At 39.8% G+C, this 16577-nt stretch overlaps 1 protein-coding gene across 1 annotated transcript; it reads left to right on the forward strand.

The window, feature by feature from the left end:
* Positions 1-5602: 5602 nt before the first annotated feature.
* LOC134568527 (4-hydroxyphenylpyruvate dioxygenase-like protein) lies at positions 5603-7188 on the forward strand. The gene has a single exon (XM_063427164.1). The coding sequence runs from the start codon at positions 5627-5629 to the stop codon at positions 6806-6808; it is 1182 nt and encodes a 393-aa protein (XP_063283234.1). The 5' UTR covers positions 5603-5626; the 3' UTR covers positions 6809-7188.
* Positions 7189-16577: the final 9389 nt, after the last annotated feature.

Raw genomic sequence — 16577 nt, forward strand, 5'->3', positions numbered from 1 at the left:
GATATGGTGTAAGGGGAGATTTCATTTTCACTTCGGTGAATGAGCCCTGACCGTATGTTCACATACTGCATACTATTAACGAACTAAACAAAGTATCATGAATGTATTAATATTATGGCTCAATAAAGTGTTCACAGTATATATTCTTCATTTCTCTTTTAAATGTAATAACTTGTTTATTACCAGAGGGGATACATTCATGGACCTAAAAATGTGCCATTCTGTTACTTGTTAAGGTACCCTAAAGGCACCAAAACTACTTCATCTCAGTGAAGCAGTATGGGTGCAGTGTCCCTGTCTTTTAGTCTTGCAATATAAAAAAATAAAATCATTGCTGTTTAGTAGATAGGGCAGTGTAATTGCAGGGCTAGCCAAACCTCTTATGGCTTTCTTCCTGACCGGAACTAGAGGCACTTCTCATAAGAGTTTGACTTTGAATGTGATCAAATGCTGATTATGTGGAATATTGGATTCAATGTTTTACTTTGAGAGGCATTGGATTGGTTGAGTGCGGCTCTCAGAAGCTGAAGAGGCAATGCCTGTTGGATGGCGTCATGGAACGGAGGACCTGGTAAGTAAAAGCTGAGTAAACCTTCTCTTTATTGGGAGAAGAACACTATAGCATTAAGAATACATGATGGTATTTGTAATACTATAGCATTCCTTGGAAATGGTAATTAGAATTGTGTTTTGATGTGAAGAGGGACAATTTGTCACTGTTGCACAACACGTTTCACTCATTGCCACAACATCCATTCTGCGAGGAAGAACATACCAATGACAATGAGGTACCAATGACAAAGTCAGAGGAAAATGGAAGGTCCTAAAGAGTGAGTTCAGGGATCTAGGAAGTAAGTTAAAGAAAAGGACCTCCATGGTAATATTTTCAGCAGAAAGGCAGCGGGAGATTAGAGCGGTCAATGCGTGGCTGAAGTCTTGGTGCAGGAAGGAGGGTTTTGGGTTTTTAGAGCACTGGGCCGATTTTGCGCTTGGGTACAACCTGTATAGTCGTGATGGATTGCACCTAAACGGGAGAGGGTCTGCTGTGCTGGGGGATAGGATGGCTAGAAGTAGGGATCGACTGATTATTGGTATTACCGATATAATCGGCCGATATTCGGTATTTTCGGCAATATCGGTATCGGCCAATAGGGATACCGATATTGCCGATAATACCTCCCAGGACCGCCAGGCTCATTACAAGCCCGGCGGTCCTGGGGGGGCGGGCAGCAAGCGTTTACTCACCTCCCAGCAGCTCCCCAGTGTAAATCTCGCGAGACCCGCGGCCAGCTCTGACGGCCGCGGGTCTCGCGAGATTTACACTGGGGAGCTGGAGGAGCTGCTGGGAGGTGAGTAAACGCTTGCTGCCCACCCCACTTCACTCCCCTCCCCCAGCTAAGCCAATGCCACTGGACCACCAGGGATTAACATATCCCCCCTCCCTGGCAAGGCAACAAGCAGGGAGGGGGGACAACAAAAAATAAATGATAATAATTAAATATATAAAAAAATTATAATTTAATATAAATATAAAAAAAAAAAAATTTTGATAAAAAATGCCCCCTCACACACACACTATTATTATACACATACACTACACAAACACACTGTGTATATAATTCAGTGTGTTTGTATAGTGTGTGTATATATAATGCACACTACACAAACACACTGTATTATATACACACACACTATACAAACACACACTGCATTATATACACACACACTATACAAACACACACTGCATTATATACACACACTATACAAACACACACTGCATTATATACACACACACTATACAAACACACACTGCATTATATACACACTGCATTATATACACACACTACAAACACACACTGCATTATATACACACACACTATACAAACACACACTGCATTATATACACACACACTATACAAACACACACTGCATTATATACAAACACACTATACAAACACACACTGCATTATATACACACACTACATTATATACACACACACACTACATTATATACACACACACACTACATTATATACACACACACTATACAAACACACTGCATTATATACACACACACTATACAAACACACACTGCATCCACTACACACACACTGCATCCACTACACACACTGCATCCACTACACACACATACACAGCTCCCCTGTCTAAACACACTGCATCCACTACACGTGGCATGTATATTTTGTGCATTTACCTTTAGAAATTGTTTTTTATTTTCCAAAATGGTAAATGTACAGAATATCGGCAAATTATATCAGCTATCGGCCTGAAAGTTCACAGAGTATCGGTATCGGCTCTAAAAAATCAATATCGGTCGATCCCTAGCTAGAAGGTTGGAGGAGATTTTAAACTAGTAGTAGGGGGGAGGCTCAAAGCAATCTAGAAAATGGAGATAGGATAGAAATGAGATGGGCCTTAGCTCAGAACAATGGGAGTGGGGAGGGGGAAGTTCAGAACAGAGGAGGTATGTAATATTGATTCACAAAAAGTACAAATGACTCATGGTAATATTAAATGTATGCTTACTAATGCAAGGAGCCTATATAACAAAATGGGGGAACTAGAGGCAATAGCATACACTAAACAATACGATATAATAGGCATAACAGAAACATGGTCGGATGAGACAAATGGGCACACATTATTTAGGAGGGATAGGAAAAAGGGTGGTGGGGTATGTTTGTATGTCAGCCATGAGTTCAAGTCAAATCATGTGGAGTGTGACGAGGAAAATGTGGAAGCTTTATGGGTAGATATCTGCTTGGGGCAAACAAAGGGAAATACGTTATTGGTTGGGATATGTTATAAACCACCAAATGTAAATATTAATGAGGAAGAACTGCTGTTAGAGCAAATTGGGAAAGCTGCAAATCGGGGGAACACATTAATTATTGGAGACTTTAATTACCCGGACATAAATTGGGATAGAGTGACTAGTACTTCAGCTAGGGGAATCCGTTTTTTGAATGTGTTAAATGACACCTTTATGTCACAACTGGTACAAGGACCAACTAGAAAGGATGCTTGTCTGGATCTCGTTATAACAAACAATGTTGATCTTTTAACTAACATTCAAGTAGGGGAGCATTTGGGAAATAGTGATCACAATATGGTAACTTTTGAAATAAACTCAAAAAAGCAAAAGCATGTGGGGTATATTAAAACGTATAATTTAAAAAAAGCCAATTTTAATAAGATTAGGGCAGCTCTACAACATATCGACTGGCATGAACGCCTTAGTGATAAAAACACTGAGGAAAAATGGAAACTATTCAAACAAATATTAGGTACATTTCACAGTATGTACCATTGGGGAATAAATATAAAAGAAACAAATTAAAACCAATGTGGCTTAGTAGAGAAGTAAAACAAGAGATTAAAAATAAGAAAAGGGCTTTTAAAGCATTTAAATCGGACCAATCAGATGCATCCTATATAAGATATAAGGAAGCCAATAATACTTGCAAAAAGGCAATTAAAGTGGCTAAACTAGAAAATGAGAAATTGATAGCCAAAGAATGCAAAACCAACCCCAAACATTTTTTCAAGTACATTAATTCTAAAAAAACAAAAAATTAAAGTGTAGGTACACTGAAAACAGAGATGGGTCTGTTAGTCAATGAAGACCAGGAAAAGGCAGAAATTTTAAATAACTATTTTTCTTCGGTATATATTAATGAGGATCCTATGGCAAGAGATATGCATATGATCGCTGCAACAAACTTACAGATAACCTGTGTTCGGATAATTCGAGACAAGGTGCTACAGCTATTAAAGAAAATTAATGTAAATAAAGCTCCGGGGCCTGACGGTATCCACCCACGAGTACTTAAGGAGCTAAGTGGGGAAATAAGTGAACCTCTGTATTTAATTTTTCAAGATTCTTTGGTTTCAGGTATTGTACCGGAGGAAGGCAGATGTTGTTCCTATATTTAAAAAGGGTTCAAAATCCTTGCCTGGAAATTATAGACCTGTGAGCTTAACTTCTGTGACTGGGAAATTATTTGAACGACTATTAAGGGATAATATTCAGGAATTCATTGGGAAGAACTGTGTTATTGGCAATAATCGGCATGGTTTTATGAAACAGGTCATGTCAAACTAACCTAATTGCATTCTACGAAGAAGTAAGTAGAAATATAGATCAGGGTGTTGCAGTGGATGTGATCTACTTGGATATTGCCAAGGCATTTGATACGGTTCTTCACAATAGGTTAGTCTTCAAACTAAAAGAAATTGGTCTAGATGAATATTCTTGTTCTTGGGTAGAACATTGGCTTAAGGATAGAGTACAGTGAGTTGTCATAAATGGTAAATTTTCAAGCTGGACAAAAGTGGTAAGTGGTGTCCCTCAGGGTTCTGTTTTGGGACCGCTTCTATTTAACATATTTATAAATGATCTTGAAATGGGCATTGAAAGCCATGTATCAGTGTTTGCAGATGACACAAAACTTTGTAAAGTAATAAAATGTGAGCAGGATATTGCCTTGCTGCAGAGGGATTTGGATAGATTGGGGGACTGAGCACTAAAATGGCAGATGAAATTTAACGTAGAAAAATGCAAAGTTATGCACTTCGGGGTTAAGAATGCACAAGCAATTTACACCCTAAATGGTAGTGAACTAGGGATAACCACACACGAGAAGGATTTGGGAATTGTTATAGACAACAAATTAGGTAGCAATATGCAATGTCAATCTGCCGTTGCTAAGGCCAGTATGGTTTTGTCATGTATAAATAGGGGCATAAATTCTCGAGATGAAAATATAATTTTGCCTCTTTATAAATCGCTGGTAAGACCACACCTTGAATATGCAGTGCAATTTTGGGCACCTGTTCTAAAGAAGGATATCATGGCACTAGAAAAAGTGCAGAGACGAGCTACAAAATTGATAAAAGGAATGGAGCATTTTAGTTATGAAGAAAGGTTAAAAAATTTAAATCTCTTCAGTTTGGAAAAACGGCGCCTTAGAGGGGATACGATAACATTATTATACAAATATATTCGGGGCCAGTACAAACCATTATCTGGAAATCTATTCATAAACAGGGCTATACATAGGACACAAGGTCACACATTTAGGCTTGAAGAAAGGAGATTTCATCTAAGGCAAAGAAAAGGTTTTTTTACAGTAAGAGCAATAAGGATATGGAATTCATTGCCGGAAGAGGTGGTTTTGTCAGTCTATACAGATGTTTAAATTGCAATTGGATAAATACTTGCAAAAACATAACATACAGGGATACAATTTCTAATTAGTGGGGTAATAGCTGCTTGATCCAAGGAGACATCTGACTGCTATTTTGGGGTCAAGAAGGAATTTTTTCCTAGTTTGTTGCAAAATTGGAAGCGCTTCAGATTGGGTTTTTTGCCTTCTTTTGGATCAACAGCAAAAACATATGTGAGGAAGGCTGAACTTGATGGACGCAAGTCTCTTTTCAGCTATGTAACTATGTAACATGACTAAATACATTGTGTTGAGCATGCAAGCCTAGCATAAGAACATGTATAATCAAAGTGATTTTCATCACTTGGCTTTTATTATACACCAATTAATTTCTGTCTTAAACTTTGTTCTCTCATTGTATACAGAAACCCTTTACAATGACGTCTCGTCTGATCCGGTTAAGCCACATCATCCTCCAGGTATCCAATGCTCAGAGAGTTGTCCAGGAGTTGATGACCAAGTATCAATTTCAGCCATTTGCTGCTCGAGGGCTAGATGGTAGAAGTCCAAGCCAAGTGGCCCTGAGAAATGGAGGAGTGGTGTTCATGGTTAATGAAAACAACCAGAAGACTACCAAAGGATCGTCCATGCTGTATGATGCGGCTGTTCCATTGCCATCTCCAGATACCGCTTGCAATGTCAGCTTTGATGTGGAGGACGTACCAGGCTTTTGCCAGCAGCTACTTAACGAAAGATGCCAGCTGCTAGTTCCTCCTACAGAAGTCCATGATGACTATGGCTCGGTTACATTTTGTGTAGTGAAATCTGTGGTTGGAAATGTGCGTCATACATTAATTGACCGCACACGTTACGGAGACAACTTTCTTCCGGAGTTCCAGAACCTGAGAAGCGACAGTAATCCTGTTGTTCCTGGTGACTTGACCTGCATTGACCATGTCACTTATGCCTGTCCACGTGGGAGCTCACCACACATAATAAAGTGGTATGAACGATGTTTTGGTTTCAAACATTTCCCTCTGAGCAAAGAAGAGGATTGCGATAGAGGTTTTGAAATTAGTGGGCCCAACATCGGTCTTCGTTTGACTGCAATGGATTCCCCAGAGCTTGGAAAATGTGGTAAGTTGGTGTTGGCAGAATCTTTGCCACAGGAAGGAACCAACCAGTTAGATCTGTTCCTAAATCATCACAAAGAAGGAGGTATTCAGCATGTTGGCCTATTTGCCACAGATATCTTCAAGACTGCTCGGTCCATGGCTAATCAGGGAGTATGTTTTACTACCCAACCTCCAACATATTACTCTGACCCCTCAAAGCAGGACGAAATCCGGGGTCTAGGGCTACAAGCAGAAACCCTCTCACAGTTTGGGATTCTTTTGGATTCAAAGTCCCAAAACAGCGACATGCCAAACGGATACCTTTTGCAGGTGTTTGCCGAGCCCCTTTGGAGCAATGACTCATTCTATTTGGAACTTATTGAGCGTAGGGGAGCAGACGGCTTTGGGGAGGGAAATGTCCGTGCTTTATGGAGAGCCCTAAACGACTTTCTTGAAGGATCCACCCAGAAAGACGATGAGAAAATTAGATCAACTGTTGCTTAGTCTACTTTATTCTGCAAAATTATTTATCTACATACACACTGTACACAGTGCACTTTCTACATCCTTCTTCTCCCAAAAATGGAAGTTTTTCATTATAGCAGAAAAAATGGGGGTGATTTATAAAAATGACATTTCATGATTGCTTCAGATTATTACCATTCCTTCCAAAGACTTTGAACTTACTCTAGCTGCCAGGAGAACGTTGAAGGCAAACCGGCTTAAATTAGAGATCCTTGCTTTATATTGGATGTGAAAATCGATGACAAATCGACTTATGGACCAACGGACCTCTTTGGTTATAAGTACATTGCCCGCATGTTCTACAATTTGATCAATGAGAGATGCACTCAACAACACTCCTTAATTAATGTCTTGTTGCTCTTCCCTCACCACATGTTTTTATTTAAAAAAAACTAAAACCTCTCCTTATTTGTTATATATATAATAAATATTTTGCTGCCTCTATATTCATTGAAATTTTTACACAATCTGTATATAACGTTCCAATGTATTCTTAGTTATGGTTTAAAGGGACACTATAGCCACCAGAACACCTACAGCTTATTGCATTTGTTCTGGTGAGTAGAATCATTACCTTCAGGCTTTTTCAGAGATAATGCAGTGTTTACATTACAGCCTAGTGATAACGTGACTGGCCACTCCTCAGATAGTTGTTAGAGATCCTTCCTGGGTCATGGCTGCCTAAAATGCATCCAAACATTCAGTGTCTCCTCCCTCTGCATGCAGACACTGAACTTTCCTCACAGAGAGTCATTGATTCCATTCATCTCTATGAGGAGATGCTGATTGGCCAGGGCTGTTTGAATCACGCTGGCTCTGCCCCTGATCTGCCTCTTTGTCAGTCTCAGCCAATCCTATGGGGAAGCACTGTGATTGGATCAGGCCACCACTTCTGATGATGTCAGCAGACTGATTTTTTTTTTTTTGACAAACAGCATGCAGAGTTACAGCTTCAGGCTTGAATACAGTAAGATTTTGCTATATTTATGGAGGCATGAGGGGCCCAGGGGGGCTAGATGGTGGTTTTAACACTATAGGGTCAGGAATAGATGTTTGTGTTCCTAACCCTATAGTGATCCTTTAATACACTTTTAAAAACACTTGTGACTTTCCACCTTTTCTGACATCAAAATGTGTCTTCCTGACATGTATGCTTTTAGATTCCTGCTCCTTTTTTCTTCCTGATGATTTTCCCATTTATGACATTCACAAAGAAAGTTAAATGATCTGTATTGTTAGGTGGTGGTGGGTGGTTGGGGGGAGGAGATACATTGCAACTTGATTTTTTTATTTTAAAAACAAGTTTTACAGTGAAAATGTGAGCGAAACTTTCAAACGGGTAAAAAGCAGTCTCTTCCCTGTGTGCAACTGCGGAGTTAATTGGGTTTTTATTTAACTGTATAAACCCACAGCTAACTGACAGCTTACTCACTTGGAGTTGCTTAAAGTTGGCTTTTAAGTGTGAGTTGAAAACCAGGAGTTTAAAACGTGGTTTACTGTTTTTCTGTTTTGTTCCCATCAGCATGCATGCAAGCCTGGATGAATCAGGCCAGGGTCTGTACCTGTGTGGCAGGTGTGAGTGATTGTAAGCTTGTATTGGAGATCTGAAATAGCAAAATCGCAACATTGAGACAGATTGACAAACTTTAAAGATGTCTGCTGTTCACTGCGGTAGTGGAGTGGGAGGAGATCAGACCGCTAGGTAACCGTATCATGTGGTAGCAGGGAGGGGAGGAAAGGTTTAGCTAGTCCTGATTTTGTGCAGTCCAACAGATTCCAATCATCTGTAGCTGTATTGGAGAATGTCCAAAACCAGAAGCTGGTGTTGAGTTGAAATAGTCTGCACACAAGGTCAGTTTATATCTTACCAGAATATTATATTAAAAAAACATCGGAAAAGATACATATAAACACAGTGCAGACCATTCGATTACAAATATTTTTGTAGAGCACACTTATACAAAATTGGGAGTTCACTCACATTTCCCAGAGCCTGATTAGCCCTGGCTCTGGGTGGGATAGGCTCCTATGGAGAGGGAAAAATCCCACAATCAGGTATCCCAGGGAAACCAAGCGTACTCTGCAGCACCGTATGGGAGACAGATCCAGGAGCACACCAATGGCGCAGTATAAAATAATATATTTATTGGTTTAACAATTAAAACTGCTTACTCAATAAATGATGGGCTTGTGATGTACAAGTTCCCACAAAAAAAAGCGCTTAGGTTAAAAGTCAGCAGCTCCAGTTGCTTCCTTGTTTCGGATCCTGGCTCTGCCCACTCGTGACGCAACGCGTTTCACCCACGTGACCTGGGCTTCATCAGACGTCCTATTCGTGCTGCTTACTGTCCATTTGTGTCCATAGCTCCACCTCCTTTCATTTCGGATTGGTGGAGTCCGTGAACGGTCATCAAATATACAAATCCTCTACCTCTTGTTTCCACCTGATCTTTCGGATGGAAGCTTTCAGAGTCTTCACAATAACACCTCAGAGTTCATATACATCATCCATTAAACATATAATTATTCATATTGGGAGATAGTTACATCATTAATGGTCAAAGCATAGATGCATCCTTATATATCACATATTGTAATTACATTATATTTCAATTTTTCATTCTATATTTTTTTTCATTATTTATGTTCTTTTGGCATATCCTCAACATCTGTTGCTAATCCGTTCATTGGTTATTTTATGTTTATGTATTGAATGCACAGTAGTATATATGTGCCTTCAGTTTTGTATGCATAACCTTTTCGGCTGTTTTATGAGAACTTAGACTGTTCAGTGTTTATTCATAAGAAGCTGGCGCGCATACGAGACTGGCCTCACATTTTACGCATGCGCAAGTTTTGATCTGTTTGTTATACAGAGCCGAATGCCGGAAGGGTCGTAAGCCAACAGGAAGTGACTAGTGCGTTCCATAGTGTAACGCATTTGACCGCCAGCTGATAGGAAGTCTGAATTTTAAGAGCTGTATATGAAGGAAGAAGCTGCTACAGTATCCCAGATCCCTGAGGAAGTCCATGAACTGGACGAAACGCGTTGGATGCTTATTTGGGACTTATTTTATTTTACACTGTTTATTTGGCTTTTATCCTGCTTATTCGCATTTAATCCAACTATTTGCAGCTCATTGATTTGGAGGTCCACCTTGGGTGAAGATATGCTTGAACACACTGCCTTTTTGCAAGTGCATTTTTAACCATTAAAACGTGTAAGTGTATTACGCTATTGGCTTCTGTTTTCTTCATAATCTGCAGATGCCATTTGGTGTATAGCCCACGGATATTCACCCCTTCCTGGGGAGACATGCCTACAATTTCCTGTGTCTTGTGAGTGCTCTTACTTACCCTTTCCCCCTTTATCACCTTTTTGTAACTATAATACACTATATAAAGTTTTTGTTTCCCTAGATTCTGATATATACTGCATCAGGTGGTATTCATTAACATTGGGGAGCTTTTTCTTATTTAATTTTTTTTTTTTTTTATACAAGTGTTTGTTTGCTTTATCTTAATGGTGTTTGTGAGGTTCCCCATTGCAGCTCCTGTTTCATCTTTACTTTGTTGTTCTGCACAGTGAAATGGTAGAGTCCATTCACTCCTCCCCCCTCACTGACTGTAAGAATGTTATCACCCATTGAAACTTGCTGTGCTGTTTAAAAGTTGAGATAACATTTTCAGCAATTTTACATTCATTATATCAGTGACTATCAGCTTCTGGTAGAGACATCCTTTCCTCTATAGGCTGGTAATAATAACTAGAGTATAAATGAGGGTGAGGGAGGCTTTAAGCATTAGATTACATAATGCAGAATACATGAAATTAAAACAGTTTATACTCGTTATTGGTATTGAAGCTGTTAAAGGTACACTCCGGGCACAAATACTACTGTAATGCATTTTATAAATATTGGCCTCATTAACCCCTTCAGGACGGAGTCAATAGTGCACGTTCTGATCAAAACAAAACGTAAACAAAAACTGGAAAAAATAAGTTTTTTTTTTTAAATTTGCATTTCCGTCTGACATTTTCCGTCTGACTGTGAATGTCATAATACTGTTAGGTTTTACTGCAAATAAATGCACATATTTGTAATCAGCGATGTCTCACGAGTACAACAGTATCCCCCATTAACAGGTTTTATGTTGTTTTGGAAAGTTACAGGGTCAAATATAGAACATTCCATTTTTAAATTGAAATTTTCCAGATTAGTAATGTTACCTTTGAGACGGTGTGGTAGCCAGGAATGAGAATTACCTCCATAATGGCATAGCATTTGAAAAAGTAGACAAGCCAAGGTATTGAAAGTGGGGTATGTTTAGTCTTTTTAAGTAGCCACTTAGTCACAAACACTGGCCAAAGTTAGCGTTCACATTTGTTTTTGTGTGAAAAAAGCAAAAAACGAATATTTGGCCAGTGTTTATGACTAAGTGGCTACTAAGAAAGACTGGACATACCCCACTTGCAATACCTCGGGTTGTCTACTTTTGCAAATGGTATGCCATCATGGGGGTAATTCTCATTCCTGGGCTACCATACGCTCTCAAAGGCAACATAACCAATCTGGCAAATTTCAATGTGAAAAAAATGAAATGCAAGCCTTATATGTGACTCTCTAACTTTCCAAAACACCATAAAACCTGTACATGGGGGGTACTGTTATTCTCGGGAGACTTCACTAAACACAAATATTAATGTTTTAAAACAGTAAAACATATTACAACAATAATATAGACCATAAAAGTGCAGTTCGCTTGTAAAAAATGTGAAAAAAGTCACTTTTACTTAAAATATCATCGTTGTAATACAATTTACCAGTTTGGAACACTAATATTTGAGTTCAGCGAAGTCTCCCGAGTAAAACAGTACCCCCTATGTACAGGTTTTATGTTGTCTTGGAGAGTTACAGGGTCAAATATAGTGCTTGCGAATTAAATTCTCTGCACTTTCTCCCTGTGTTGTCAGGCATGTCAATCAAATTTTAATTAATCAAATCACATAATTACGTTAAAAGATTATTTAAATATACACGTAGAATTTTAATATATACGCATTTAAAGGTATTTAAATTCTACGTGTATACTAATGTAATTTTTTATGTAATTATATGTATTTATCTCTCTCTCTATATATATATATATATATATATATATATTTGCGGTTATTTGTATTTTATATATATAGATAGATATATATATATAGAATGTCATTCTAAGTGTATTTTGTTACCGATATATATATATTAATAACAAAATACATTTAGAATGAAATTACATATGCATATATAATTTATATTAAATTTTGTTTCAATATTTTATTTATTTATTATTTTAATTATACGTATTTATATATAATATATATGTACATCTATTATATATACATATTATATATATGTAACGTCATTCTAAGTGTATTTTTAAATATATATACTTATATTAATATTAAAATACACTTTTACCGTTCGGCGAACGGCGTCCTCTCCTCTTGACACGCCGCTCGCGTCCTCTCCTCCTCCTTCCCCCAGCGGCAGCATGTCTAACGCTGCACGCTGGGAGCCGGCAAGCATATCAATACGCCGGGGTCACTCACGTGACCCGGCGTTAAAGCGACAGTACAAAAATCACAGTGGGGGGTATAGATACCCCCCACGTGTGTTTGTTAATTCTGATTGGAAGTTATCCAATCAGAATTAAGGCTAGGATATTTATACTTACCTTTCCTGCCTCTCAGTGCCCTGTTGTGGTCTTTGCTTTATGTATTGATACTGAACGTGTGCTTTCTGGTTACGTACTCTCTGGCTTGTTATACTGACTTTGTGACTATCTCCTACCCTTTCACCTTGGCTTGTTTATCGTTATTCTGTTTTCTGGTTCCCCTTACTCGGCTTATCTCCTGACTATTCTGTGTGTGCTTAGCCCGGCCACTCTAAGGTCCGGTACTGCACACTTTCTGTGTGTGTGTTAGCGTGTTGGGTTCCCCGAATCATGACAGATAGGGCGGTTACCTAATGCAGAATGGTGAAATAATCCAAGATAGGGCGGTTAACTAATGCAGAATGGTGAAATATTCCAAGATAGGGCGGGTAACTAATGCAGAATGGTGAAATAATCCAAGATAGGGCGGTTAACTAATGCAGAATGGTGAAATATTCCAAGATAGGGCGGGTAACTAATGCAGAATGGTGAAATAATCCAAGATAGGGCGGGTAACTAATGCAGAATGGTGAAATATTCCAAGATAGGGCGGGTAACTAATGCAGAATGGTGAAATAATCCAAGATAGGGCGGGTAACTAATGCAGAATGGTGAAATATTCCAAGATAGGGCGGGTAACTTATGCAGAATGGTGAAATATTCCAAGATAGGGCGGGTAACTAATGCAGAATGGTGAAATAATCCAAGATAGGGCGGGTAACTAATGCAGAATGGTGAAATATTCCAAGATAGGGCGGGTAACTAATGCAGAATGGTGAAATAATCCAAGATAGGGCGGGTAACTAATGCAGAATGGTGAAATAATCCAAGATAGGGTGGTTACCTAATGCAGAATGGTGAAATAATCCAAGATAGGGCGGTTACCTAATGCAGAATGGTGAAATAATCCAAGATAGGGCGGTTAACTAATGCAGAATGGTGAAATAATCCAAGATAGGGCGGTTACCTAATGCAGAATGGTGACATAATCCAAGATAGGGCGGTTAACTAATGCAGAATGGTGAAATAATCCAAGATAGGGCGGTTACCTAATGCAGAATGGTGAAATAATCCAAGATAGGGCAGATTACTAATGCAGAATGGTGAAATATTCCAAGATAGGGCGGGTAACTAATGCAGAATGGTGAAATAATCCAAGATAGGGCGGTTACCTAATGCAGAATGGTGAAATAATCCAAGATGGGGCGGTTACCTAATGCAGAATGGTGAAATAATCCAAGATAGGGCGGGTAAATAATGCAGAATGGTGAAATATTCCAAGATAGGGCGGTTACCTAATGCAGAATGGTGAAATAATCCAAGATGGGGCGCTTACCTAATGCAGAATGGTGAAATAATCCAAGATAGGGCGGGTAACTAATGCAGAATAGTGAAATATTCCAAGATAGGGCGGGTAACTAATGCAGAATGGTGAAATAATCCAAGATAGGGCGGGTAACTAATGCAGAATGGTGAAATAATCCAAGATAGGGCGGTTACCTAATGCAGAATGGTGAATTAATCCAAGATAGGGCAGATTACTAATGCGGAATGGTGCAGACATCCCCCAAGCACGACACCTGTTCACGGAGGGACAGATCAAACCCCTCACCAAGATGACCGACGCAAACACCCCAAATTTCATGCTCTGCTTCAGATATAAACAGCTGACAGACTTCCTCACCACTCTCCCACAGAAACCCCTCCTGACAAGAGACCTAACTCTCCTAGAGGTAATCTGCACAGACAAAGATCCAATGGAACATGGCATATCAACCCTATACATTATGCTCCTCACAAAACAGAATACACCAACACCTCACTTTATGGGGAAATGGGAAGAAGCCCTAGGGGAAACACTAACTCTCAAACAATTGCACAAAATCTGTGACCTCGCACTACATTGCGCGGTGTCCAGTAAGACACAAGAAACTGCGTATAAATTACTAACATACTGGTATAGGACACCCCAGTCGCTACATGCAATGATACCAACCATAGATAATAGCTGTTGGAGGTGCGGAGATGAGGTGGGAGTGCACCAAAATAAAACCATTTTGTGAAAAGGTCCACAATATCATTCAAAGATTTTCAGATGACCCACCCCCCTTCAAACCGGCACCAATTCTTTTACATCACACGAAAACCCGCACATCCACATACAAAAACTCACTGACAATACGAATTCTGAATGTGGCTAATGGGTTGGTGCCTCTATTCTGGAAGAAAGACATAGCCCCACCGATGGAACTATGGTTCCAACGAATGGAAGAACTCCGTGCTATGGAAGACCTAATATTCCGCAGCAGCGAGAGACCCCAAACCTACCTGAATATCTGGACTCAGTGGATTCTATCCACGGACTCAGCCGACTTCAAATCACTTTTAAAGTAAGACACTTCTGACACCACCAGTGGAGACCGAAAAGAACCTTAATATAAGCGCAACACCAATCACTGAGAGCAAAACTTGCCTTCTATCCACCTTAATACCCTCCTTCTCCCTCCCCCCCCCTCCTCAGAAACTCACAGACTCCCTAAGCCCCCGCGCAGGGAGCCCCTTATTAGGATGAGCCGATAGATAGTGCCCACTGATGACTGAGAGACCATACAACCCACAGAGTGGGGGAGACACGAACCGACATCAAGAAGATAAATGCAATGGGGTAACAACCTCACACAGACACTGTTATTGAATCATTGGCTTTGTTTGATGTTAAACAGTAACTGACCACCGACTAGTAACCATCTGACAACTAATAACCCAACAAGAATGGAGACCTACATGTCTCACAAGTTACCTAAATGTTTAAGGAACCTGCGAGTTCCATGGTTTTACGCTTCATTGACACAGACCTGCGAGTCGTGTATTCCACCATTCTATGTTATGCTTGATTAAAAAAATAAATAAATAACGGTATGATGGGAAAACCTCATGCCAAAATAAACATATATTTACAAAAAACGAGTATTCATTTGGTAATGTTGTTTTGCATCCGACTAACAAAACATTTGTCCATTCTAAGGTCCCAGCTGTGCAGTGAAAACAACCAACCATTTCATGCCATTGTTCCTGGAGATTATGATAGAGAACCTTATTATCACGTAAAGTACGTGGAAAGGACCCAATCAAATGTTACTAACTACAAACACATCTATTAAAGTGACTGAAATCTAATTTTGGGTTCACGGGTTCCAATGTAAAAATCAGTCCTGAGAAAGATGCCCAACAGGACTATGGGAAGATGATAGAAGATGGCAGCCATCACATTTATAGAGGGGAGTGTAGTGGAGCTGCAATCCTGAGACCGAATAGCTCTGCTGGAATTCATTGGAGCTGGAAAAAAGCGCTGGTCAGTGATTATAGCCCATTCCCCCAGTAACTGGACGACACACAGTTCTGAGAGTCAACTGGTTTATTCAGCTCAAAGCTCAGCTTTTTATGCACAGACCCCTAGCATGGGATCTCCGTTGAAAATCACACAAGCCCCTCCCAGGCGTCCCTGTGTCTGGGAGATAATTGAGTCAAAAGAAGGCTAACTCAATTATCTCTCAGGTACAGGAACTAATACAAATTATACAAAATACCCCAAAAAAATATCAAAATATTACAGAAACCCCACAAATCTTACATTCCCAAATAACCCAGATCTGAGCGCCCAAGTTGTCCAAATAGCGCTCAGATCTGTTTGGTAGAACAAACTCACCATTCGGGTAAAGTTTTGACCGTCCGGCCACGAGGTGGTAGCTTAGAATAGTTCCACAAGAAAAGGGTCGGCAGGCACTCTATTTTTGGGGGTTCCTGCACGAACACTGACGAACGCTCCCCCTAACTACCAGGGAGTGAATGCTCCCCCTGTTCGGTGTTCCTATCTCACGAACGCCGTTCTCCTAACTGGTCTGGGAGAGGAACGAGCAGCGGTATAAGTTTCTCTGGAGTTTGCGGGCTCCAGACGCTCGACGACCATGTACTGCTGCCTGCGTTCAGGAGACAAAATGGCAGCCTTTCACTACAGCACTTGTTCGGTTCCACGAATGGTGGTCAC

The sequence above is a fragment of the Pelobates fuscus genome, chromosome 7, assembly GCF_036172605.1.
Source record: "Pelobates fuscus isolate aPelFus1 chromosome 7, aPelFus1.pri, whole genome shotgun sequence".
NCBI classification, from domain to species: domain Eukaryota; kingdom Metazoa; phylum Chordata; class Amphibia; order Anura; family Pelobatidae; genus Pelobates; species Pelobates fuscus.

Excerpts from the sequence above, each read along its gene's own strand:
- LOC134568527 (XM_063427164.1), top strand. The coding sequence starts at position 5,627 with ATGACGTCTCGTCTGATCCGGTTAAGCCACATCATCCTCCAGGTATCC.